This window comes from Mastigoproctus giganteus, chromosome 3 (assembly GCF_048544385.1).
Source record: "Mastigoproctus giganteus isolate SK-2022 chromosome 3, ASM4854438v1, whole genome shotgun sequence".
Taxonomy (NCBI): Eukaryota; Metazoa; Arthropoda; class Arachnida; order Uropygi; family Thelyphonidae; genus Mastigoproctus; species Mastigoproctus giganteus.
The window spans coordinates 110,691,284-110,717,553 of NC_143577.1; the positions used below are offsets into that span (position 1 = coordinate 110,691,284).

Consider the following 26,270-nt stretch of genomic DNA (forward strand, 5'->3'; position numbering starts at 1 on the left):
GCATTCTCGTTATACATATATTATATATGACCTCCTGGTGCATTGCATATGTGTATCCCTGAATCAAGGTTGGCCCCTACGCAAAAGCCCATCTCCACCTAGTTCATCTCTACAGCCGTAGAACCTCTACGAAGTTGGCCTAAAAACATGTGTATATTATGTTTTGTTTGTTATTTGGTTTTTGGAGCATTAGCAACTAATACCATATTGCTCCGGGGATATGCGGTGGTCATTCCCTGACCTTTTCGCATCCTCCGTATTTGGTGTTTACGGGCTCGAACCCTGGTCTAATCAAGAAGCGTGTGCTACGCACTGCTGCTCTTGCCCACCTGCCTGCGGAGGTGTCCGTACGGTATTATACCACCACCAATACAAAGCGGCTGCTTCCTGGTGCCCTTCTCTAGGCCCGGGTTTACATTAACTGTTTGTGCCGAATGCACAAGTCCCGCACCCATCGGAGGTAGTGCAATACGGGTAGTGCCTATCTCGCTTCCAGATTACCCTGACCTTGGAGCGAGCGAATAATTAAATAAAATGAAATAAGAAATGAATGAAAAGTGAATCACTAGTGGAGAAGTTTCCACAAATTATCCTCAGTACCACCAAGAAACAGTAATTATTATGTAAACAGACAGACAGATGTACAGGGTGTTTCAAAAGTTGATGGTCAACAATTTAAAGGTGAACTGTACAGACCACAATGTTTAAAAAAAAAAAAAAAAAAAAAAACAGTAAACATGGGTCCGCCTGGGGATTCCCAGGGCCTGAGCCATTTCAGTTGTGGAATATGGGGTAGTAACCTGTGCTTGTATGTTACTAATTTGAGGAGCCAATATTCCGCTGCCCAGATGGGTTTTCTGATCGTAGATGTTGCTGACGCCCAGATTTCAACTGCATAAAGTAGTGGGAGTATATTTTGTTGCTGTAACCCTGTCTGAGACATAATGCAGGTGTTGTTTCGCTCTCCATTTCAGGTGTGCCACACGACTGATGAGTTTGTTAATGTGCTTGTTGAATCTGAATTTTGTGTCAAAGACAACTCCAAAATCTAGATAATATGGAACAGTCGGGATGGAAAATCCACTGAAGTTGGGAGAGATGATTTTTGTTTCTTTCTTTCTTCAGGGAGTAGAGCATACACTTAGACTTCGCTGGGTTAATGTTAAGGCCAAATCGTTTAAGGCAGCCCGCTAGTGAGAGGAGCGCACTGTTAATTTCCTCTGTGATCCTAGAGGGGGGGGGTCTGTGTTTGCTTGGATGGTGGTCAATATTTTTAAATCATCCGCGTAAGACAATACATCTAGTCTCTGCCTTATGAAAGGGGAGATAATGGCAGTAAAGAGGAGACCAGACAGGACTCCCCCTTCTGGTACTTCTGTAGATATTTGCTTGATATAGGTTTTTTTTTTTTTTTTTAAATGATGCAGTGTGATAGTACGGTTGAGGAGGAGTGATGAGAGGAAGTGCAATCCATCCCCGCCTATAGAGTAGTGGTCTTCAAGCAGTTGTAGGAGGGCAAGTACTTGAACGGCATCAAAAGCTGCTCCGATGTCGAGGTATGTAATGAGGAGTTCTTTTTTCTCAAATGTTGTAAGGATGCTGTGGGTGGTGGCAAGGGGATTGGTAATGGTGGACCTATTTGGTAATGAAGAATGAATTTGTGGTGGGGCATCTGTAAGTATGTGAGTTGTTAGAGTTGGGAGGAGGGCTCTTTCAAGTAGTTTCAAGAGACATGAGGAACTGGAGATGGGTATGAAGTGCTTTTCCAATGACGGCGTTCTTATTTTTGGGTGTGGCCTTACCAGATATACATTCCACTGATGGAGGAAGATGCGGCTGGTCAGCACTGCATTGAAGATGCTAACAAGGGGTTGGATGGTATATGGTCCCAAGCATCTCAATATGAACTGCGGTATTCCATCAGCACCCACAGCGGTAGAGGACGGGTTGAATTCAAGGCTGTCAAGATTTGGTTCTTTGATATGGTGATAGTTGTCAGAGTTCTGTTTGTCATGATTGAATATGTGTTCGAGGTTACATATCTGATTAATTGAAATTCCGAAACTAAAAGAATTCTACTTTGATTTTATGATTTGAAAATATAATTTTCAACTTTAAAAACCTCTTTTAAACTTTCACAATATATAACTCGTTTTTTGTATCACTTTTTTCGGTTGTTCCCGTAACAAAATATTATATGGGAGCGAGGGTTATTTTTGGACTAGGTCAATCAAAAACTGAACTCGAATTATTAAATTATGATGATTAATTTTTCAAATCGTACGAGTACCTAGAATGTTGCTTCCCGAACAAGACAGTGGTTGTTGTTGGGTTTAAAGACACAAGCACAACTGAGGCCAAATTGTGTCTATTCATCGTTTAATTGCATGACCCTATCTTTATAGTTGTTAAATTATATACTTTTGTATAGGCCAACACATGACAGTGGTCATTTCAGTCTATTAAGAGTTCATTTTACGACTTAATGAACTTATTGCAGCTTTTGAAGATTGCATGAGTTCCCCGATCTCTTCTGGTAATGAAGAAGTTTTCGATATTTCTTCTTTGTCATCGTGCAGAGAACACAAATTTTCAGACGGAATTGAGACCTCGTGGTCTTGAAGTACCTTGGCGCAAATTCAAAAACCCTATAAATGTATTAGCTTACCTCTGCAGCTAATTATACCTAAGTGTCACTCCACAACTGATGATAGCGGCAAAAAATGTAACTAATATGATCGCAGCGCCACACAGCAGCGAAAATAGAAACTAACCCTGAAAGAAGTTAAGGGAAAGGAAATTACTCGGAAATCAAATGAGATATAAAATGGTTTATATGATCAGCGCTTCTATCTTCTGTTGAAGTGGATGGCTTATTTTACAATCAACTTCTCTTTCTCTCGCTTTTTGATCTCCTGTTGACTAGTACTTAAATGCAACAGGCACAGAGCAGAAATCTAATACTAGAAAGCACTATGTAGTCTCCTAATGACATTGGAAATCCATTAAAATGCAGTTTTTTTTTTTTTTGCATACCGTGCGCCTTGATTTCCATTTGAGATGTAATTTAAGCAAGCAGTTAATTACTATTTGTTGTATTTCTTTTCACTCTCCAAACTGTAGGAAATTTTATTTAATCTTAAAGTAACTCATGCTTTGGTAATATTACAAAGGAAATATATGCATGGCGTTTTGGAGAACACTCTTAAATCTCTGCAGATAATTATATAAATCAGCATCTTCATCTAGCTATAACAGGTAATAGTAATAAGATATATTGGCTTCTTTTCTTTGTACGTTTCGAATGTACCATTCTAGAAATTCGTTCCTCATCCCGAGTGTCTCCTTTCCATGTTTAGGGGGTTTGACGACGAGTTATGCATTTATCATATTGAAAATTTTTTATTTTATATACGCTTCTGTAAACGCTAAGCAGAAAATAATCGATGTCTATATCTGGTTTGTGCATGCATTCCTATCCTCAAAAGAAAAAAACTTCCTTCATTTCCTGTTTTTTAATGGAATTGTTGTAGCAGCTAGCTTCTTCGGTGTGATATATTTTTGAAGATTCTTAATTTTCTTATTAATTAACAAATAAGCAAAAACTCTTGTAAATAATTCACTGTTTTGTGAAAATCCCAGTAATGCTTCCATGTGATATTCTAGTCATATAATGTGTATTTTTTTAGAATCTCTTTGTGATATTCTGTATCAAATTCAATTGTATAAGAGATAGTGAAATAATTAATGAAAATAATACTAAGAAATTCTGTAATAATACATAAAAACTAAAATCACTTATTCTTTCTGTGTAGCTGAAGGCGACTTGGAGACGTTTACTCAGGTTCGTCAACACTACATTACCGCTTATGAGCAGACTAAAGATCTCTTCAGTACCAGACCCGAATGCATCAATCAACTCTATCAGAAAGCTGCCGCTACTCCAGTGAACATCATCCGAACCATAGACCGCTATCGTGATGATGGTCGCACAGGATCTGGGATTTTTATGGTCACCCCCGTCATTGGTGATGAGCAGAAGAGAAAGAAACGAATTCTGGACATTGAAACAAGAAGGGTAAGAATTAAAAGAGCGTTTTGTCAATAAATGGGGGAACGTTTGCATTTTAGTATTTTTACTTTGATCCAAACGTAGAAAATGGTTTTCAATACCACACACGCTGTTAAAATCTTTTATCACCTTTGATGATCTATATCTTCCATGCCTATCTTTGTTAGATGAACAATTATTATTTTTCTGTTTCAGTGGATCGATTCCTCTTTGTTTAAAATTACGAAAGCTAATTTAAATAATAATAAAATACTTTAAGTTTAAATCAGCTATAAGATGAGTAACGTATAGCAAGCTTTAGCAAAAATTATGCACAGAACGCAGGGGGGAGGAAGTAAGAGTACAAAGGTCACGAAATGGCCTTTGTACTGCTTGCTAAAACGTTTCCCCATATTTTTCTTCTGTAAACTGTGATTGCATAAGGCTGTCGCTAGACCTATTGCATTACAATGATGCACTGAAACTGAGTCAAATTATATGAGGTAGGGTAAGAATTATTTCAATTCCTTGTAAGATCATTGTGAAATCGTTTTTTTCTATATGGAGGATTGGGGGTTAAATTGCAAATGGGAATGTTTACATAACAAAAATACCACACTTAAATTTATGTGAAAATAAATGAAGATTAGCATTATTGTTAAAATAGTAGTGTAATTAAATTTCACTCTGTTGATGCCGGCAGCCTTTATTTAATAAGTTGTTTTTCATTTACGCGATTTAAAACAGATGTCAGTCAAAGAATTTGACCTTTTTCATTGTTTCCGGTCTCGTCAGAAGCAATCGGACTGGATCATACGCAATAGTTTAATAATTCGGTATTGATTGTTTGATTGCAATGAACACCATAGAACTAATTATAAGGCTTATGGTTTCTTTTCTTGTTCACAGCCAGCAAGTTTTGCTCTTGCACGAGATTTTTCGGTGATGAAGATGTGTGCCTGCTGGAAATTGCAAAACATCTTAAGAGACTTGGGTGGGACGTGGCGCCATCTAGTGATGAATCGTGCAATGGTGACAAAATCCTGAAACGACTACCTTCTCCTGAGGAATTGATGCATGCATTATCATTAGAATATCCGTCCACAGTTGTTCCGGTTGACGTCACGGGGTCTAGCTTTTGGAGGCTTTCATCCTTCCGCCGCTCTCTCATTCACGTAAGTTTTTTTTTTTTTTTTTTTCTCTGTGTGTGTGTGTGTGTTTTTGGCTGATGTTATATAGGTTTGCTTTCTTCCATCATGTGCCCTTGCTAATGTTTATACCATAACATAAGTGAAGTTTCTTTTTTAGCGTTTAACTTCGGTATAATCCTTCAGCATTGGTAAATCCTCACTTATTAACCTAGTGGGGATATTAAAATTTCGTTGGAAGTAATCCAGAATTACTGGGGTTTAGTGCTGCAGTTGCTGCACCCCCCCCCCCCACACACACACACCGGGGTCCTCGAACCAACGCAGCTACTGTACAAAGTTTTTTACCTAAATCCGGCAGAATTGGTAAAAGGCATGATTCCATTTTTTTAGTACTTTGAATGTTATAGTAAAAAGGAAACTTCTGGTGTCATTCATTACTTCAGTTACTGTACGAATCAAGTTTGGGGGGGGAAGTAAATTCCCAAGTCTTCTGCAGTAGTTGGATTATTATGGCCTCTTCTTTGGTTCTAAATATTTTTTAGGTTGCATTTTCTCTGCTGAAAGTCAAAAGCCGGAACCAACAGCCAACCCAAGATTTTTATTTGAGGAAACTGATGATCATTGCTGCTGCTTTGATCTAGAGACAATTACTCAATTGAGATATATATTTTATTATTATTTTTTTAATAGTCCCCCTTTGGGTGGACTGAAGCCTATATATATTATAACACCTTTTTTATAATGAAATAAACAAATTATTTAAAAAAAATACTAAGTTTCAATAATTTAAATCCAAATTAAGTGGCACCCCTGGAATGTTGTTGCAGCACCCTAAGGTACCTCGGTTCGAAACCACTGATCTACTTAGTACAGTAATTGATTTCATAATCATACCAGCAATCATATATAGTATAATGGTATCAAACCTGAAGATTTTTCACTGAATTATCTGGACAAGGGTTCGGTGTAAAGATAGGAAAGTGTGCTTATTTTATTTAATTGCAAAGTGAGCCATTCCGCAGTGTACCTCAGCTCTTCTCCTCCTTCCCTATATGCAACCCAGTTTGAAAATTAACAAAAGTTAGATTATTACTTGCAAAAACACCGTGATTTTAAAATTCACCACAGGCACTCGACCCTCCCTCTCACAAATAAACCCGACGTACCACACATGGAACGTTGGCCACCCCTGTACATGGTAAAATACGAGTATGTTAAGAGCTTCTACGAAGCTGTTACGAAGCGTTGATCCCATGATGTTTTGATTGTTCGCGCGATATCTGACAACGTCGTGCGAATAATAAAACTTTATTACACGTGTAACTTCTCACATTAGAGAGATGTGTTAATTCAATTACTGCGACTTACACATTTTTATGAAAGGTTTTAATCTCACGATAAGAGTAAAGAGGAATGTCTCACGTATTCAATTTGGCCATTCCGAATGCGCCTTCCCGCAATGTGTAGTTTTTCATTTTTCTCGTTTATTATGACATTTCTTCCTTTCCAAATTAATGAAAGGCGAAGATATATTTAGGTTCTTCTTGAAGGACATGTCATTCCATGCAAATGAGTCTAAAAGCAGAAATACAAATGCAAGATTTCTAGAAGCTTTTAATATCTGATTGCCAAGCAGGCTTTGGAAAAAGATGCATTCCATAAAAGAGAAAGGAAAAATTAAAAATGAGAATGCAATTTGAATATGTACAAAAAAGGAACAGAATTTCAAATAAAAAAAATGGAACCAAATTTTCGTTATTTATGAAATAAGTCTCAGATGACACAGTAAACAAACTCTCTCACAACCTATTACAACAGTTAAATCATAGTAACTAGATGAAAGCAGCCTGTTTTGGAGACTTCTGTATTTCGTGGTTTTCATTTACAAGACACCATTTGGTGGATTCCGTGAGAGGGAGAGCAACAAGGAGAATAGAGCAATACAAGGTAAAGCCAGATGGCCAATGACTTGCAACGAAGCCGAAGTAGCCAGATGGCTGAATGACTTGCACCATTGTAAACAGATTGTGTAACAAGTTCCAAAATATATTCTCTCTCTCTCTCAAGCCTGTCTGATGTCTTGTGCCACCTTCAAGCAAAGTGACCATTGCCTGGTGTTGGGGGTTGGAGTTTTGTTGTTACTTAATATTAATTTTCTTATTAGTTTATTTTTATTTGAAGCTTTATTTGAGGTTTATTTTAATCAATTCTTCAATGAACTCTACTATGCCCCCCCTTTTTTCACAACTCCCACGTAGCACCTGACTTATTAACTCCCAGAAGATTCTAGATTCGGGGGGGGGGGGGGGGGTCAGTAATGTTAATTTCCTCACCTGGACACTAGGCTCTGTGTTCAAAATGACTGACACGACTCATATATAAAATTGGTTTATTACATATATACAAACATAGATTATTTAGCAAATCATTACACATTATTCACTTTACATTAATACTACGATTCTGGCCATTAAGGTCTTCCATACATCATCATTTTCTTGCCTCTCTACTACTAACACTCTCCTACAATCAGTTTAATTTAACTCTTAAATACAATTGACATTTTATTGTTTATTATTCCTACTTATTTAGCACAATCCTACATTCTTCTTCATGGTTATTACAATTCTTCTTCTGGAATTTAATGTCCACTTCACAAATTATTCTAGGCTAGTCTCACCCTAACACAACCAATTTACCGTTATTGAAATGTACATCTGTTTATATATTTCTTGATTCTCTCAAGTAAATTACACCATTAGGCGACTAATTGCGCCTCTTCTATACTTCATTGACATTGTATAAATTTACATACAACTCTATTTGCTCTACCCGTCCAAAATTATTATTTTTCCCCTCCATTAATTAGTCTGTAATTATACCATAACTATAATCAATCCTACGTTAAACTAGTTCAAAATGTTTCCTTAATCAACTACAGAACATGCACTGAGTTTACTGAAAGTGCTCTCACAATCTCATTTAAAATTTCCTAATCTTCCTACAGTCCTTTGCAAATATATATATATATATATATATATATATATATATATATAGGTACATAAACTGTTTGAAACTTACTTCTGGGATTTGAATCCTCCCGCTAACAAAATGTTGCGCCTGTGTCTTTCCGCTCTGCATTGGAGTCCACCATCAGTCTGAGATTTCTCTCCTTCAGCTTCGGAACTGTAAACATCTGCCAGGGATACTATCCACTCCGCCGATCCTTCCTGGTATCATACTTTCCTTCGCTGTGATCATTCAATAGGAGTCGCTTCCTTTTACTCTATTTCTCTGTGTAGACTGCAGGGCTGCCCAGTGTACTTTCGTAAGCATCATCTCTCGCCTTCCTCCTAAATATATTACTCGGTGGGCGTTTTAGGACTTCTACTTTCAATCTCGAGAAAGTTCCCTATCTATACTTTACTTTACTTAACTATCAGAGTTTAGCAAACTCACCATACTTTACTTAACTTTCAGATTTTAGACGACTCACCATAATTGGTCCTACTGGTGAATTACTTCTAGGGGTTGTTTCCCTAGCCTACCTCTCAAAAGAAAACTTTAATCACTCCTCCGAAAAAAAAACTTTCATCACTTCTCCGAAAGAACTTTCCTCACCTCCCGAAAAAAACTTTCCTCTTTTCGCGCGCTCTAACCTTTTTATTTCTCAAAATTTCGTAACGCCCTTCCTTTCCTCAACCAATCATTTCTATCTTCCCATCATCATCTCCATTCTCACTTGCCTATTTCACGTGACGTGCAATAGGAGAAAGGTGACCGGAAATTCCGGCAGCTCCGAATCTCTCCCTAACCATCCCGAAAACATCTGTGTCCACTTACTTGACCTACCTCGCCCCAAAAATTGACCAAACCTTCTCTGTTAACGGTAAACCAGGACCGCTCCCCGCTGGCCCCTACTGTAACCTCTAGAGCACTCCGTCCCTTGCCACTCCATCCACTGATCACCCACTGTTCCATCTAGCTATCTTCGCTTGCTCTTAGGGAGTGGACGCCGATCATATTTCTCCCTCTAATGTCCCTACATTAAGTACAAACTCTACTTAATTCAATTCCATTAACGTTGAGACCCACTATCTTAAATTTTATGACTTTAAGTGTTCTCTTGAAAGGTTTACAATATCACCCTACCTAGCGTTCTTTCTTTAATTATTTTTTATATTTAATTTAACTTGTAAGACTTTGTGTCTTACACTGTCACTAAATAAAATTAAATGAGACTCGCAGAACGGCAACTTGCTTCATCAGAGCTTGCTAGACATACAGTCTAGCAAGCTCTGATGAAGTAATACCTTTTTGTAGAAGATTTTACTCGATGTATCTGTGTGCACGACGAATAGCTTTCTATGTTTCCTTGATTCCTATACACAAGAGGCCATTTAATTTGATGCCTTTTAACATGTTGCCTGAATGTTTACTGAGGAGTCGAGGGATCCGATGTTCAATCGGATTCTTTACACACTTTGAGGAAACGGAAATCAGATTCTATCATGGATAAAACATCTATGGGGAGATGTCGGTTAACTGTGTAGGCTGGATTCAATAGTTGTGCAGATCTGTGTTCCAGCGAAGAATTTTCACAGCTATAAAGATTGAGATAGATTCTGATAATTCTTTTGCTGTGGGGGAGATCCTTTCTTTTAATAGACGATAAATGTATGTTGTCGTAGAACTTTCCTAGTTAAACAGTACGTATAGCTCAAATTGAATAGCCAGCCCTCAGTCCAATAGAAAATGTTTACAGTGCTTGAAGTATGAGGATTGCCAATTAGAATTCCCACTCAGTAACCTCGTTGAGTTTGCGTCTGCCCTTGCACAGAAATTAAAATCGATACCCTCAATACTAAATTAAAGTTCCATTTTCAGCATGGGGACTCTGTTTTTACTGCTCACAGAGAACAAATGCCTTTTTTAGAGTAAGTTTCTAAAATTATTAACGCATCAATTTTGATTGTTAATGAACTTACTAATTCTACTCTCAAACAAATGATTTTCATAAATTTTATATTTGGCACGGTTAGTAAGTTTTATTGGACCACTTCCGATTCATTAAAATTTGACAAACGGAAATCATGAATCCGCTTCATGGTTTATCCAAAGTATTTATACTTTTTTTGAAGAGGTAATCTTTTGTTACTAATTTTCTAGATATATAATTCAAATAAAAAATACAAATTCAAATAAAATGAACTTCAGTTGATTTTATTAAATCACAGAAGAAGCGCGAAATCCGTATTGTATTTGAATTTTTGTTAAAATCTCAGTAAGAAAGTGCATCTTCCAAGAAGTAAAGTACGTTACAAAAATGTACTGCGTGTTTCAGATACATGTAGTGAAGTGAAAACAATCACATTTCCTGTCGAAATGGAAGGAAATATTAGTAATGATGACGGTGCAAGAAAGCAAGCTTATACAGCATCACCCAAAAAAAAAATAAATAAATAAATAAATAAACTAAAAAAAATTAAATGAACAAAAAAATAAATAATAAATAATCATACCGTGGCTGAATTAGTCTCTCGGGCAAGGATATCATGATTTTACCTTCTGGAAACTCAGGTTTTTCATCCAGAAAACAGACAAATCGATCATAGCATACACGTAATATACTGACATTCCTTAGTTGCTTTGGCAGAAAAACGTCTTAACAGAGTGCTGTTTTGAGAATTTGCAAAATTAATGCACCATATTTCATTCGCATTACTAAATGTGTAGTTGCTTAAAAATGAGGCTACAGAGGAAAAGTATGAATATACATATTGTTTATGTCATGCTATGACTTGCCAGTCAGTATATACAAACATGCCTTGTTCTGATTCCCATGTACGCCTCTAATTGGTCCTCTGCTTCCCTCACTAACATCAAAAAATTCATGGGTATTGCGTATTGGGTTTTAAGGTGGCTGAACCATGTTAATGGCCACCCTTTCACCATCTCGAGATCTATAATGTATGCAAATCTTTGTTGCACCTTTGGGAATCATTTGCTCATTGCAGGAAGTCTACGCACCTCTCTGTGTAACCCTTTATTTTGAATCGTCTATCTCTCGCCACAGACGTGGGGAGAGACAGACTATTAGAAATAAAGAATCAATTACCCGTCATCGCCTAGCAAGTCTGAATAGCACTCTTATTGCGGACCTCATTTGATTAATATGAACCCACAGAAAAAATGAAGCGACTGGACAATTTGCATTTGCAAAGGAATTAATTGAGAGGATTAATAACGAGAATTGTAATGCTTAATATCAGGATCGAATCAAGTCTTAAGCGATTTAATTCAAAAAGAGAAGCTCCCCCATTAGAAGAAAAGATCTCAGTAATGCTGCATTCACTTGCAGTCCCTGACAGTTAAGACCTGAATGCGGTTGCTTCCATCTTAATTGGCCCTGCCTGACTATGTCAAACAGTTAGTTTCATTATAGCTTCATCTTGAATATTAAAATTTTGAGATTAAAGTTTATATTCATCTCACCACTTAAAAGATAGTTCTGGGGTTTTTCGATCTATAATTTTAATATCTGACAGATTTGATACTTTTAGCTATCAAAAATTGCATTTTATCATTAACTCCTGAAGTTAAACAAATAGCGAAATTATTAAAGTCAGCTTTCACCGCTCTACTAGGAAATTCATCTTTGCTCTGAAGTTCATTTTTTTTTTTTTTTTAATTTCTGTCCGTCTTCCATACAGAAAATCTCATACTAAAACGAAAGGGAAATATACCGATAAAGATTAATAATAAAAAAAGAGAATTCTGTTTATGGTTCCAGATTACCACAAAAGGTTGAAGGAGCTCACAAGACAGAGAGATAGATACAGAGGTATCTATCTCTCTGTCATACAGAGGTATGTAGTAATTACTTGAATCGCTCAAAGTGCGTGTACTTCTGCCCCTTACTCTTTGTCACTCGGTTACAGTTCTGGGCATTACAAGCAGTGGTATCCAGTATTTCTCACTAAACTAGAAGTACTAAAATCTAGAACAGCGATTCCTCTCTTCCAGGAACAATATCAGTTACAAGAGAAGAATTCTACTCCAGGGAGTTCTCAAACTCTGAGAAAAGAGGTATTTGCTGAGCCGCTCCTTTTTAGAGGATGAACGTGAATAAACAAAAAGAAATAAAATAAAATAAGCTGTTGTGAATGATTGGTTAAGAAAATTGTCAGAGTTACTGGATTCACTTTGAACATCAATCACTGATTAATTTTAGTTGTCCTTTGAGAACTTTCAGAACGCCTCGCTTCTGTCCGCTTGTTTTGTAAGAAGAATACATTTATTACAATTTTAATGAGATTTTTAGCGAACTTAATACAATTTACCTTACTTTGTTTCAGAATTCATATAACTCTCGACATAAATGTAATTAAATACTGTGTCTACATTCTTTCAGTGGGTAGAATGAAGTTTCACCTGTGTTTGCTAAATTACATAAATCGATCGAAATGGTTTACCAATGTCTTCTAATTTTTGGATTTACATATACGATTTGGATACAGGACAATTTTTTGACGATTTATGTTTTTGTAATTGTTTTGCGATGTGTTAATTTAAAAATTACTGCACCATTTAAATATGCAATATAGTGAAATTAAGTTTTGTTTAATTTCTAGGTTGATTTCATTGTCAGGAGAAAGAAACGAAAAAAAATTAAACGAAGAAACACAATATCAGAAGGCAGTAGCAAGGAATTAGAAGAAGCCCTGAAACAATCGAGGGATCTTGTAAATAGTTCGTGTCAGACCGATGACCTCGAAAGCTGTTTTGGGATTGAAAGTTCTGCCTCTCCACGCGTTCCGGCTTCTTGGACAAAAGAGAGATCTTCCCAAAAATACGACTTGCGGAGGAAATCTCTTAAAGATTCTAGCCCAGCTCTACCTGAATCAGCTTCCAGTCATGTTGAAAAGAGCGACAACTTATCCGACAACTCGCACGCAATTGGTGCTGAAAATGAAACTCATCCCGGTCCGAAAAAAGCGGAGAAGGCTGGTGCGAAAATAAAGTCGCGTAGTTTCATACCTATATCAACATTATCAGCCGCCATGACCACAGCTGTCAAAATGAGGCAGAGTTCATCGCGGGCAGTGGGAAAGACGGGTGATGACGGACGCTCATCAAGCGGTAATTGGAGTGGAAGTAGTAGTACAAGAGCTTCCGTTGACTCTGACCAGCAGCATCCTTTAGTGTCTGTCGATGGCGCATGTAGCCCTTCCAGAAGTTCTTTGGGAAAAGACTCGGTTCTCTCGGACACGGATGGAAGGTTTGTATATTTTTTAAGTTATTTTAATGGCGGAGGGAGGGAAGGCTAGCCTACTAATCCTGTTTAATCACGGGCAGTATACCTCCATGTTTTTTTATGAAGTGTTTACTGACCATCCTTTAGGCACTTAACGTGAAAAAATTGCGCAAAATTAATCTGCAAAATGGTTACTATTAGGCCTACAATAATGCTATGCTTACAGTTGGTATACGGTAGCTGAGATGGCAAGTGATGAATCGAAAAGTGTTTCGAAAGAAATGTTCGATTCACCTGTTTTTCTTTAACTTTATTTATAATTGGTGTCTGAACAGTGAAGGTGATAAAAGTACTATAGATTTTATCTCCTCATGCTTTTCATTCGTGATTTATTTCAGGTGATGTAAAAATTAACTTTGTATAAGGGTGTGTTAGTTTCATTGTATTGCAGCCTCTCACCCTCCAGCGGGGGTGCGTGTATATTGGTATCCTCGCGCACGCCAGTGATTTAATTATCCTTGATTGTCAGTAGTTCAGTGTTGCTGCTAACACAAATCCTCTAGTTGTTAAATTCCACAGGGACTTTCTAGTTAAACTCTGACAGTGAACGTATGAGAATTCTTGTAAACACTCCGTTAAACGAGAGACCCTGTATCTAGAGAGATCAGATTGATCATTTTGTTCTCTAAAAACAATACCATTATTACTTAAAAAGCCATTTTTTTTAAGAGGTTGGGGTTTAATCATCAGTCTTCATTACAACGAAATACATATTTCGTTTTTGTTTATTAGAAGGTGAAAAAAATGTTTAAGAAATGAATAGAGAATTTATTTTCTTTTATCTTTCTTTGTTTTAATACTGTCCCCCCCCCTCAATTTTTTCTGTTGCTGTATCAGTCTTATCGATTTACTATCGCCCTCACATTTAGCACAGTGAATATAATCAGCATCCTTCTCACACTGGAAGGATGATGATATTTTTCACGGGTGTAAAGTGCTCAGGATCTTATCCCGTAGAGACTCCAAGGTGTTTTTTTTTTTTTTTTTTACAGCATGTCTGAGTTAGTCGGTGTCAGGCGAGGATAGCAAGATTGTTTTCCAGAAGCTCTGGTTTTTCGTCCAGCAAACAGGCAAATTGATCATATAATATACTGACGCCTCGTGGCCTTGTTTGCTTTGGCCCTTGACACACAAACATTTGTTGTCTCCGTAACCTTAAGCCATGTTTCTTATTCCCTGATATTGTTTTAGCTGTTTCTTCTAAGAATTTTGTTCTAAGATTGGTCTGTTATTATACAACAGTGTGATTTCTAGTCGAACTTAAATAATCGACTTAGCCTAGGTTAGCTGGACTGTTTACATTTGCAATCTTTTAGATTTTCTTCGAAAGGGTTCTTCTGTATGTTTGAGGCATTTTTTCTAATTTTAAAGTACAGATATCAGGCAAATATCGTTAGTAATTTATTATTGCTTTTCTCGCCCCATGTTTGCCAGTGTGTCCAAGTGGTAAAAGAGTCTGGTCGTCCAGAAGTAACTGTTAACTGAATTCAGCTAACCACAGTACAGTATCCCATAAATTAGACTTTGGAGACACATTCTCTTAGGACTGTTCCACACTCGCATATTTAATATTATCCCTTAAGAAAGAATAGAGCTTTCCAAAATGGGTGTCGCGTCGTGTCCCAAAATGTTTTTCCAGGTCAAAAAAAAAAAGTTTGGAAAGCACTGATACAGAAAGATAAATTTCACTACTGGTTGCCCTATATTATATTGTTATCGGATTCACTTTTAACTAACACTTTTTTACCTATTCAATAATTTCGTTATAGAATTTGCGTGTCCTGTTTGGATTATTGATTTACATAATTTTACAGGTAAATTTTTAAAAAATAATAATAAATTCAGACAATGTTGTGTGAAACACGTACATGAGAACTGGAAATTTATATTTAGAGATTTGTTACCTAGAATGCGCTCAAGCAAATGGACTGAAAATGTTGAGCGTAAATTGAAGACTATTCGGGTACACTTCAGTTGACCCTGTACTCAACTATTTGACAACCTCGCTCATTTTTAAAGTGACGAAGTGTTTTTGGGTTCGTTCTTAAGTCCTGCCCGGTGATAAAATTGAAAGTGACTTAAAGAGTGAGGTTGTTGAGTGCAGAGTCAGTATATTTACTCATTAGTTTACTAAAGTGCAATTTTATTAATCTTAGTACTCAATGAAAATTTTTCAATTTAAGCTCAAAATTTACATGGAATTTAATGTCCATTACTTTAGCATTAGTAGAGGCATTTGATGCAAGAAAGCAAGCTTATGCAGCATCAGCCAAAAAAATTAAAGTAAATAAATAAATAAAAAATAACCACTTCCACTTCACCCCTCTGTTCGTTCGAAATACCTGTCCAGCCGTGCCTTAAACTTATTTAGGCTATCAACTTCCACGACAAGGGATGGAAGTCTGTTCCACCTACCAACCACCCGCTGGCTAAAGGCAAATTTCCGCACATCTATCCTACATCTGTCTTTCCTCAATTTGAATTTATGCCCTCTCAGGTGATTATTCTGAGCAAGAGGAAGAATCCCATCAGCATTGAGCATGCTCAAACCATTCAAGGCTTTGTACACCTCTATCAGATCACCTCGCTGCTGCCTAGTCTCCAGACACTGTAATTCGCAAAACTTAAGCTCTTTCTTCGTAAGAGCACCCCTTTGTTCCATTCACTAATCTTGTTGCCCTTCTCTGTACTCGTTCCAGCAGCTCTACATCCTTCTTGAAATGAGGTCTCCAGGCCTGTATACAGTACTCTAGGTGTGGCCTAACCATTGCCTTATACAAGGGAATAATCACCTCCTTATCCCTGCTAGAAAAATTCCTATATATCATTGACAATACACCATGAGCTACTCTTGCAGACCATCTTCACTGATCAGAGAACTTCATATCTGCCTGCACAACCACCCCCAGGTCCCTTTCATTCTCTACCACTGTCAGTGTAGTACCACATTTGTCAATGTTAAACTTCATTTGCCACCTCTCAGCCTATCTGCTCAACCTTTCGAGATCCTGTTGCAGCAGCATAGTGTCAGTAGTGTCCTTGACAACCCTGCCAACCTTCGTATCGTCTGCAAAATTGGACATTAAGCTTGATATACCATCATCAATATCATTTATAAATACAGAAAACAACAATGTACTGTGGGGGGTGGTTGTTTGTGGATAGATGGTTATTGGAGGATAGTTATTCTGGGGGGATAATATTTTCTTCTTTTATTATTATTTATTTATTTCTTTAATAATAAATCACGTTAACCTTCCAGACCCACCTCTTTTAACTTTGTATTTCTCAATTAAATTTCCCCCTTAATTTACCACCCTCCACGTTAACACCTGACTTGTATACTGCACAGAAGATCACAGATTCTGGGGGAATAATAGTTCGTGTATGTCTCCTCTGGACTGGCTGAGTATTCAGAATGACTCAATACTACACATGATAAACATATACAAATTTGTTTATTTCACAGTATATACATTAAAGAATTGCATCATACAACATCAATTGGTATAATGTTAATAACTGGCATTATATGTGTGTTAAGATGTAAAATTAATCGCAACTGATATATGTCTCTTCGTGTCTTTCTGCCTTTTCTCCTTCTGGTTTAGGTTACATCTCATAATATTACTTTACTTTCTAACAGTTAAACTTCCCAACTGGAATTACCTCAGTGGGCTTAACACCTCTATGGATATTGTCCTAGATTTATAAATCCCCGCTATAATCTTTCATTAATTTATCCCTTCCAAAATAATTCAATCTTAATATCTTGTAACGTTTCAAGTACATAGAACACCTTTACTTCTTAACTTAGAACATACCAGTCTCAAGTACATGTATCTAAATCTTCCTTGCTTTAACTTATCCTTGAGATGAAGTACATACATCTATGAACCCTTTTCTTCCTTTTATACTAATCAATACCAAATCTACTATCAACTAAATAAACATTTTTCTAAAGTCCTTCTCTTCAAATCTACTATCAACTAAATAAACATTTTTCTAAAGTCCTTCTCTTCAAATCTAGCTTAAAATTATTATCTCGTACTTACATATTAACTTAGGGAATCACTCTTTACACTACCTTTTCTCAGTTCAGGGGCGACTCATCATCAACAGCATAGGGCATCATCAGGCTCCAACTGGAATTTTTCATCGGCAAAGTACTGCTGTTCATCTACAGGGATTCTCCTACGTTCAGGAACTCGCTCTTCATTCCATACGGCTATTAAATAAGTTGCTCCGGCCTGCTTTTTGGGCGTCTGATCAGTTCGATGAAACTGGGAAGCATAATAGAATTATCAGGACTCTTCTTACTGCTTTATCAGGAAGCCTGGCTATGTAGCTCTTCCTTATCGTTCTATGGTGAGGCTTTTCGATCCTTTTTTCTCAGCTCCAGCATAGGTGTTTCCATCTTTCAACGGTTATCTCCTTCCTATTCCAACAACTCTTAAACAGCAACTCCCACAACTCATTACTCTGTCCACTACCTTCTGGCGATTCTCCCGGCACTTCTCGGGATTTCTTTCCAGCCGCATATCATTCAGGCATCTCCACGGGAACTCTCTAAACTTCCACACTGCCAAAACTCACAACTCTCCCACAAAAAAAAAACTCCCCTTCCCTGTCTTGCATCTCCTTTTTGTTTCAGCCGCTCATTCTATTTTGCTCCAATCGTCGTTCGTTCTTCATCTCATTATTCTCATTCGCTCTCTCCCACTTCTTCGTTTTTCTTGGCCCTTCCCTCTCCTGGGGTAACTTCCTGTTTACGAAATTCCAGAAACTTCGATGAACTACTGGGCGTCTAGAAATTTCTAGATGTTTCCTTGTGATCATTCCCGATTCACTTACCGCTATTAGTCCACTCTGTTTCTTCTCTACCGCTCCTTGAAATTAATAAGTGCTCAAGGAGTCTGTCTGTTTCATCTAGCGGCTAGCCATTTCTACATAGTGTATATCGCATCCAGGGTTTCCTTCACCCTCTTAGTTCTTAAAATCTTCCTCTCCACAAGGGGGAGTCGGTTCCCTTGTTCTTTTCTTCCAAAGAGCTGCTCACTTTCTGTTTATGCGACCATGAACTGGCCTTATGGTGCTCCCTTTGTACTAGTGTTCCAGTGCTCCCATTGTCTTGAGTACCGTCCTGCTACCCCCCCCCCCCCGTTGTTACGTTAATCCTCCCCTACTTGACTGTACGGAACAGAGCGATCGCAATCTAAGCTGAAAATCATCCCCTGTAAAAAAATATTATTTAATATATACATTTTTTTTTCTTGTTATGTTATAATATTTATAACATAACATTCCCTAGGATAAGTGTAAGAATTTTGTTCTTACAGTACCCAATACTGAACCCTGAGGGACTCCACTAATAACATTAGTCCACGATGAGCAGTGTCAATTGATTACCACTCTCTGTCTTCTCCCCCTCAACCACCCCTTTATCCATAGCAGCAATTTGCCTCCAATGCCACACTGCTCCAATTTGTGCAGCAGTCTTCCATGTGCAACAGTATCAAAAGCCTTTCTAAGATCCAAGTATATAATATCAAAGTTATTCCCTGCATCCAGTTCTTTTGTGACTGCATCATAGTATCCAATCAAATTGGTCAGGCAAGATTTCCCCTTAACAAGACCATGCTGTGTCTGAGCTATAACTGAAGTCTTGTCTAGATGATCCTGCAGTGCTTCTTTAACCAGTGCCTCCATTAATTTTCCGGGAACAGAAGTTAAACTCACAGGTCTATAATTACTTGTGTCAGCCTTTGATCCTCCTTTGTGAATTGGGGTCACATAGGCACATCTCCAGTCCATGGGTACCTCCCCTGAGTCCAAGGAAGCTCTCATAATTATGGCTAAGGGTTTGCTTACTTCCATTGCTGCCTCCTTTAATATAACTGGATAGATTCCATCCACCCCAGGTGCCTTTCTTGTGTTTATCTTCAACAATTTCTCCTCCACTTTACTCTCAGTTATTACAAGATTCTCTAGCTTACTGCCAGAGTTGAATACACCTCTGTCATTTCCCTCGCTGAATAACTCCTCATGTGTGAATGTCGATGCAAAATATTCATTTAGTTTGTTAGCTACCTGAGCAGGATCATCAACAGTTGACCCATCGATATCAAGTGGATCAATCTGATTCATCCCCTTCCTTCTAGAGTTTACATAAGTAAAGAACTCTTTGCTGTTTTTCTTCGCATCCTTTGCCAAGGATTTCTCGTAATCTGCCTTCGCCTGCCTAACCTCCTTTGTAACTTGGTTACAGATCAACTTGTATCTATCATAGACTTCTTTGTCACGAGTTAATTTGTATGTATCCCATGCATTTTTATTCTCTGCCATATGTCTCATTAGTTCATCTGACATCCATTTAGGCCTAAACCTTGAACAATATTTCTTAGTTGGTATGTAAAGCCTAGTAGCTTCCAAGATAAGTTCTTTGAATGCTTCCCATTTTGAATTTGCTGTTGGTAACATCATCAGTTGATCCCACTGTATAGAATTTAAATACTGTCTCAGTCCACCGTAGTCGCCTTTACGAAAGCAATACCCCTTCCCTTTACCCCTAATGGTAGTTACCTCTTTGAGTAAATCCCACCTGAAAACACTGATCACTGCCACCTAGTGGTTCATTTATCTGCAGATTCTTAATACATGAAGAATCACTACTGATAATCAAATCAAGAGTATTACTACCTCTAGTTGCCTCCCGAACATGCTGATGTAGAAAACAATCATCCAATAAATCCACAAAAGCCTTGCTAGTGTGTGAGTGACCAGCCCACAAATTCCAGTCAATATCTGGGAAATTAAAATCCCCCATAATAAGACTCTCTGATTTACTGGCCCACTCTATTTCTCTGTACAGTTTCTTATTATACTTAAGATCATTCTAAGTAATAAATCTCTAAATTTCAATTCAAACAACAGTTTTCAGATATGTTGTCTTAAGAATAACATTTATAATTAAAACAATATCTCCAAAAACATAATTTTAAACTAGTAAAACTAAGAAAGTATTTACAAGAACTTAAATTTATATATAATATTAATAAATACTAAATGTCCTAATCAGGATTTTAAAAGGTTGGGGTTAAAACAATGTTCTGGGTAATGATTAAGTTTTAATGAACATGTAGCAGTAAAACCCTTCCCTATCTCTTCCATCATGCAGTATGATTGATGACTTTTGAGGTTATGATGAACATCGTGGCGAGATCCAATATTTCTTACATTTCGAGGGTACAGCTCTAAAACGGTGTTCGCAGGCCGGCACTAGTTAGTACACCGGACCGAACCGATTGGTAACTCTCTATTAGGCTTTTGGATCAGCTAGTGTATAATCTTGCTACCTCTACTCTGCCAGATAGTGACTGGAGGGAGTCCGAGTAGTGTATATGCGGGGAGCATTGCCGAGGCAACGTTATGTCAAGGATCTGGGTATATTCTTACCACGTGTACGCCATATCCAAAAATTTCATTACTTCATACAGCATGTCCCACCCACTTTTTCTTACCATTGAATACACCATGAATTGTCAAACTAATAGAGCAAGCTTATCTGCGAAAAGATCTTAACCTCCCAAGCACTTCCTAATTCATTTCACAAATATACGTGGTCTCAATTCTAATCTCATCGATGTCCATTTCCACTTGCAGTCTGCCAAACCCCATGTACATTTTCTTACAGAATCTCAGTTATCGGTTGATTCAACTACTGCTCATCTCAGATGCCCAAATTATTCGCTGTATGATTCCTTTCGCCTCAAAGGTGGTACATGTGCATATGTCCGTTCCGATATTCCCTGTCAGAAACTTGGCAATTTGGAATCTCCTCTCTTTGATCTCTCTACCTCATTGTGTTAAATTCATCTGTTGTCTCTACCGGTCTCCCAACTCCACTAATCACTTGGAGCTCTTTGACTTCCTCTCTTTGTAACTTGACTTTCTCCAGTCCAACTTTCCTAACAGTGAGGTAATTTTCCTTGGTGATTTTAATGTTCACAACTCCAGCTGGCTTCCATTTTCTAGTCACACCGACCCAGCAGGTCGAGATGCTGAGGCTTTTGCAATTACTAATGACCTAGCACAGATTGTTCATTTACCTACAATTATACCGGACAATCCTAATCATACAGCCAATACGCTTGATCTTTTTCTCACAAACAACCCTTCTAAGTACACGGTCGAAGTGAGAGCTCCTTTAGGCACTTCAGATCACAACTTGGTGATTCTCTTCTCCAATGGAGCCTTTATCTCGTGGCTATTCCCAACCACGTGTTGTTTGGCATTACAAGAATGCAAAATGGGATGACCTACGAGACTTCTTTTCTTCTTTTCCCTGGTCGGATTATTGTTTCAAAACTTCTGATGTCAACTTTTGCTCAGATCGTGTCAGTGAAATTATTCTTGCAGGAATGGAATCCTTTATCCCACACTCCACTTTAAAATCTCATCCTTTATCTAAACCTTGGTTTTCCAATAAATGTGCTAAGGCTGTCCAAGAGAAGAATGTTGCATATCGTAATTGGCTTGTTTCTAATTCTTCAGTTTCATTTTCTGCCTACACCAAAGCTCGCAACAGTTGTAAAGCAGTTATTAACCAGTCCAAACTAGAGTTTGAACAGGCTAAGAGTAGAAAACTTGCTTCTTGCTCTAATGGTAGACGCGCATTCTGCTCTCTTGCCAAAGCTATTGGCCGCAACTTTTGCCCATCTCTACTCCCACCTCTGTCCAAACCAGATGGTTCTGTTGTCATTTGAGCTAAGGATAAAGCTGACCTGCTAGCATCCCATTTTTCTCCCAACTCATGTATTAATTATCTTGGTAAAACACCTCCCACCATTCCCAACACACTCCATTCAATGCCTCCTGTGGTCTTCCGTCAAAAGGATGTCAGAAGGATTTTGACGAATCTTGATGCTAAGAAAGCTCCAGGTCCCGATGGTATTTCTCCACTTGTTCGCAAAATCTGTGCTCCTGAACTTACTCTTATTCTATGCCGTCTTTTTTCACTTTCTTATTCCAAAGATGTTTTTCCTTCTGCTTGGAAATTTGCCCATATCCAGCCAGTTCCTAAAAAGGGTGACAAATCCCTCCCATCCAATTATCGTCTCATTGCAATTACTTCTACTCTTTCTAAAGTAATGGAGAAATCAATTAACCCACAATCCTTAAACTACCTAGAAACCTTCCGTCTGATCAACGATCGCCAGTATGGATTCCGTCAGTGTCGATCCACTGGTGATATTCTGGCTTAACCCATTTATGGACTAATTCAATGGAAAGGTTCAGTGAAACACAAGTAGTTGCTCTTGACATCTCAAAGGCTGTTGATCGTGTTTGGCATAATGGTCTTCTAAACAAGCTTCCATCTTATGGTTTGCCAACTGTTTTAATTAATTGGTTATCTAGTTTTCTCTCTGATTGTTCACTGTCTTCTAACTTCTCCACTAATGCCGGTGTCCCCCAAGGTTCAGTTCTTTCCCCCACTCTTCCTCTTGTATATTAATGACCTTCTTCCATTGACTGGAAATCCTATCCATAGTTTTTGCCGACGATAGCACATTGCATTCCACTTTCCATTTTGAGAAACCTTGTCCTGCTCAATCAGCTTCAACTTCTAGAAAATCTGCTACCAATTCCTTAAATGCAGATCTTCAGGTAATTCTCCAGTGGGGCAAAGACAACTTAGTTGATTTTAACCCTTCTAAAACTCGGTCTTGTCTTATATCTCGCAAAAAGGATTCTTCTGCTCCTATGCTTATCTTTAGTGACACTCCGATTTCTAGGCAAAATGATATCTCTTTTGGGGATTACCCTGGGGACCTTTGGGGACTTATAATCTCTCTTGGCACAAGCACATTACAAATATTGCTTCCTCTGCATCTAAAAAACTTGGTTTTCTCTTTCGCCCTCGGCGAAAGAGAAAACCAAGTTTTTTAGATGCTTACTTTTCTTCCAAACAGCTGCTTTACTTTTCTTCCAAACAGCTGCTCACTCTGTATAAATTAACTTCTATAATTCCCGCTCTCTCTTTCAAAACAGTACGAACACGTGCCGCCACCAGCCAACATCCGTATACTGTCCAACTTCAAACCCACAGAACCAACTTTTCATCTTCCTCATTTATTCATTCAACTGCTGTTTTCTGGAACAACCTTCCTTCATACGTATTTCCTGAAAATTACAATCTACAGAAGTTCAAGGCCAATGTCAACAAATATCTTCTTTCGTCTTCTCAAACTCCAACCCGAGCACGGTACTAAGTACTATAGGTTCTAATACCTCTCGTGTTTGGGGTTCACATAAAAAAAAAAAAAAAAAATGCACGTTCTTTTAATCATAAGAGAGGGTGCTATACCCCCCCTCTCCCAGCCTCTACCTTGGACAACCCATGGTCCCAATGATTCTCTGTTACCACAGATTCAGATCAAAGTTCCTTTTCGCTTTATTCGTTTTCCTTCATTATTTAAGTGGCTAGATGTTGTTCTCCTTTCTGATTAAAGTAATAACAGAATTGCTGCTAGTCACTGTGTCTTACAAATTCAATCCTAAAAACGGAAAAAACTTCATATTAAGTAACTCACCTCACTGTCTGGTTAAATTATCATAATGATGAAAGAACTTAAATATTCAGGATTGTTACGTTTGTTTAAAAATCCGACTTTACCCATTCTGAAATACATCCCAGTTCAATAGTGTCTGTGTTAAAAACAAAAATAACATCTCAAACTTGTCAGTAGTCTTTAAATTCTTTCATATGATCATTAATTAACCAAACAGATAGTGAGGTGAGTCAATTAATTAATAAGAAGCTCTTGCTGTTTTTGAATTTCTCTCCTGTAATGATTAGTTTTGAGTCAGTGGCAGATTTCCGCACAGGCGCACGAGACGCGCGCCTGGGGCCTCAAATCTCAGGTCTCAAAAAAATAATAAAATTGTTTCATTTTTAATTTTTACACTCATCATTATTACCGTTACTGAATAAAACTAATTTAATATGAGAAGTTAGTAAACTCTTATGCGAATATCCCTACATATTATATATGAAATATCAATGCGAACTAAGTGAATCTGAAGTAGAATACGTATTATCATTAATGCTTAGTCGTGCCATTTTTTTCATTTAAACATTAGTTAAAATATGTATGAAAGAATTGCGCAACCAAGATGATTAAAACCGCAACGCCAAATCTAGAGCGCGTGCTATAGTAAAAACGTGCGCTTAGAATATAGTGGTACCACAAATATTTAGGCGGGGACTCAAAATTGAATTGCGCCTGAGGCCTCTCAAGTGCTAAATCCGCCACTGGTTTTGATTATATTTTATATGTCACATTTCCCTCAGATTGTAAATTTTCAAACTGTAAATTGTAAATCCTTCAGATTGTAAATTTTGAAGACCACTGTTTTACCATCTTGGAAAACTTGCCCTAATACGAATGCTTTCATAATTGGGAATTTCAATTAACTTCGATTACGTGCAACGCACCCTCTCGTTCGTTTGTTCTCACAATTTATTTATGAGAATAATTTTCAACCTCGGTTGGGAACGCAGCGTAAAAGACAACTGCGCTATAGAAGTTTCATAAATTGTAATATTTATTGGAACAATAAAATTTGTAAATTATATCATACATTATAATTGGAGTTGATTCCTGTTTTGTATGGAACTTACGCCCAAAAATTAGTCCAGTGATCTAATAACATTTGCAGTCCAGTGCAAAGTTGCAAAACTCAATTTTCCATGAAAAAGATAAAAGTGGAGGTTAAGCTGTTAAGTTCATGATAACTCTGCTCATCAGATCCGGCTTTTTGGCGAAAGTTCCTCCCTCACTGAAATCAGTGCTCTAGAGCTGGACTATATCGCAGTACCGTTAGTTATTACTATATTTTGGGTTATATACAGATGCAAATGCATATTGTAGTCGTTAGTACATATAACACATATTACAAGCAATACTGCATATTCCTTAACTTGATCTCGGAACTACTTAACAAATCACTGTATTGCAATTAAATTAGCCTATGGTAATATTTCCCTGCGCGTGTGAAAATTTCTCAAATATCGGCATGGGAAACATTATATATGATCCAAATCTTACATAAAGTTGATATTATGTTTATATATGTATTTTTTTATTGTTTTAGAAGAATATGGTAGAAGAAAGAGTAGGTTTGTATCTAGTGTCAAACGGCCCCATCTCTGCAAGAAAGAGTAAGTTTGTGGGGAGGCAATCAGCGGGGGTCCTTGTAATTTGGGAAAACGGTAGAAAATATGTTTATTTCTAGTTGTCGAGGAAGTGCTACCGGTAGAGAGTAGGTAATAGAGACGACATTAAAGGAGAAAGGAAATAAGCGCTTTGAGAGTAAACCGCGCCATACATAGTAAACACGAGAATTATAACCGGTGTGCCAAATGGTACCACCTGAGGACCTGCAAGGAGAGTAGTAGGTAGTACTGTATATGAAAATATTGAAAACGAGACGAAAGAGACCGAGCAATTTCAGATCAGATAACGTAAAGATGCAAAAACCCCTCCTACACTTATCAGCGAGTAGAAATCTGGTAGATGGAGAGGTCTCCAATGGGAAATCTTTGTTCCACAGTGGTGATGCGACAGAAATGACAGATAAAAAGGGCCGCTGACGAATGTTGCCCATCAGGTGATGAAGATAGAAAACACCCTGTAATTCTTTGAGAAAAGGTTCTTGGAAAGAGTGTAATGTGTGAATTGAGAAAATA

General features: G+C 37.6%; 2 protein-coding genes across 2 annotated transcripts in view; both read left to right on the forward strand.

Annotated features, from left to right (window-relative positions):
- The window catches only part of LOC150088221 (actin-binding protein WASF2-like), a 241,434-nt gene extending 236,262 nt beyond the window's left edge, over positions 1-5,172 (forward strand). The window contains exons 2-3 of the mRNA XM_090370634.1: positions 3,816-4,078; positions 4,961-5,172. Coding sequence (XP_090226760.1) covers positions 3,816-4,078; positions 4,961-5,098 — 401 coding nt within the window. The 3' untranslated portion in view covers positions 5,099-5,172. The remainder of the gene's footprint in view (positions 1-3,815; positions 4,079-4,960) is intronic.
- Positions 5,125-26,270, forward strand: part of LOC150088222 (uncharacterized) — a 28,594-nt gene continuing 7,448 nt past the window's right edge. The window contains exons 1-2 of the mRNA XM_090370073.1: positions 5,125-5,226; positions 12,837-13,483. Coding sequence (XP_090226199.1) covers positions 5,125-5,226; positions 12,837-13,483 — 749 coding nt within the window. The remainder of the gene's footprint in view (positions 5,227-12,836; positions 13,484-26,270) is intronic.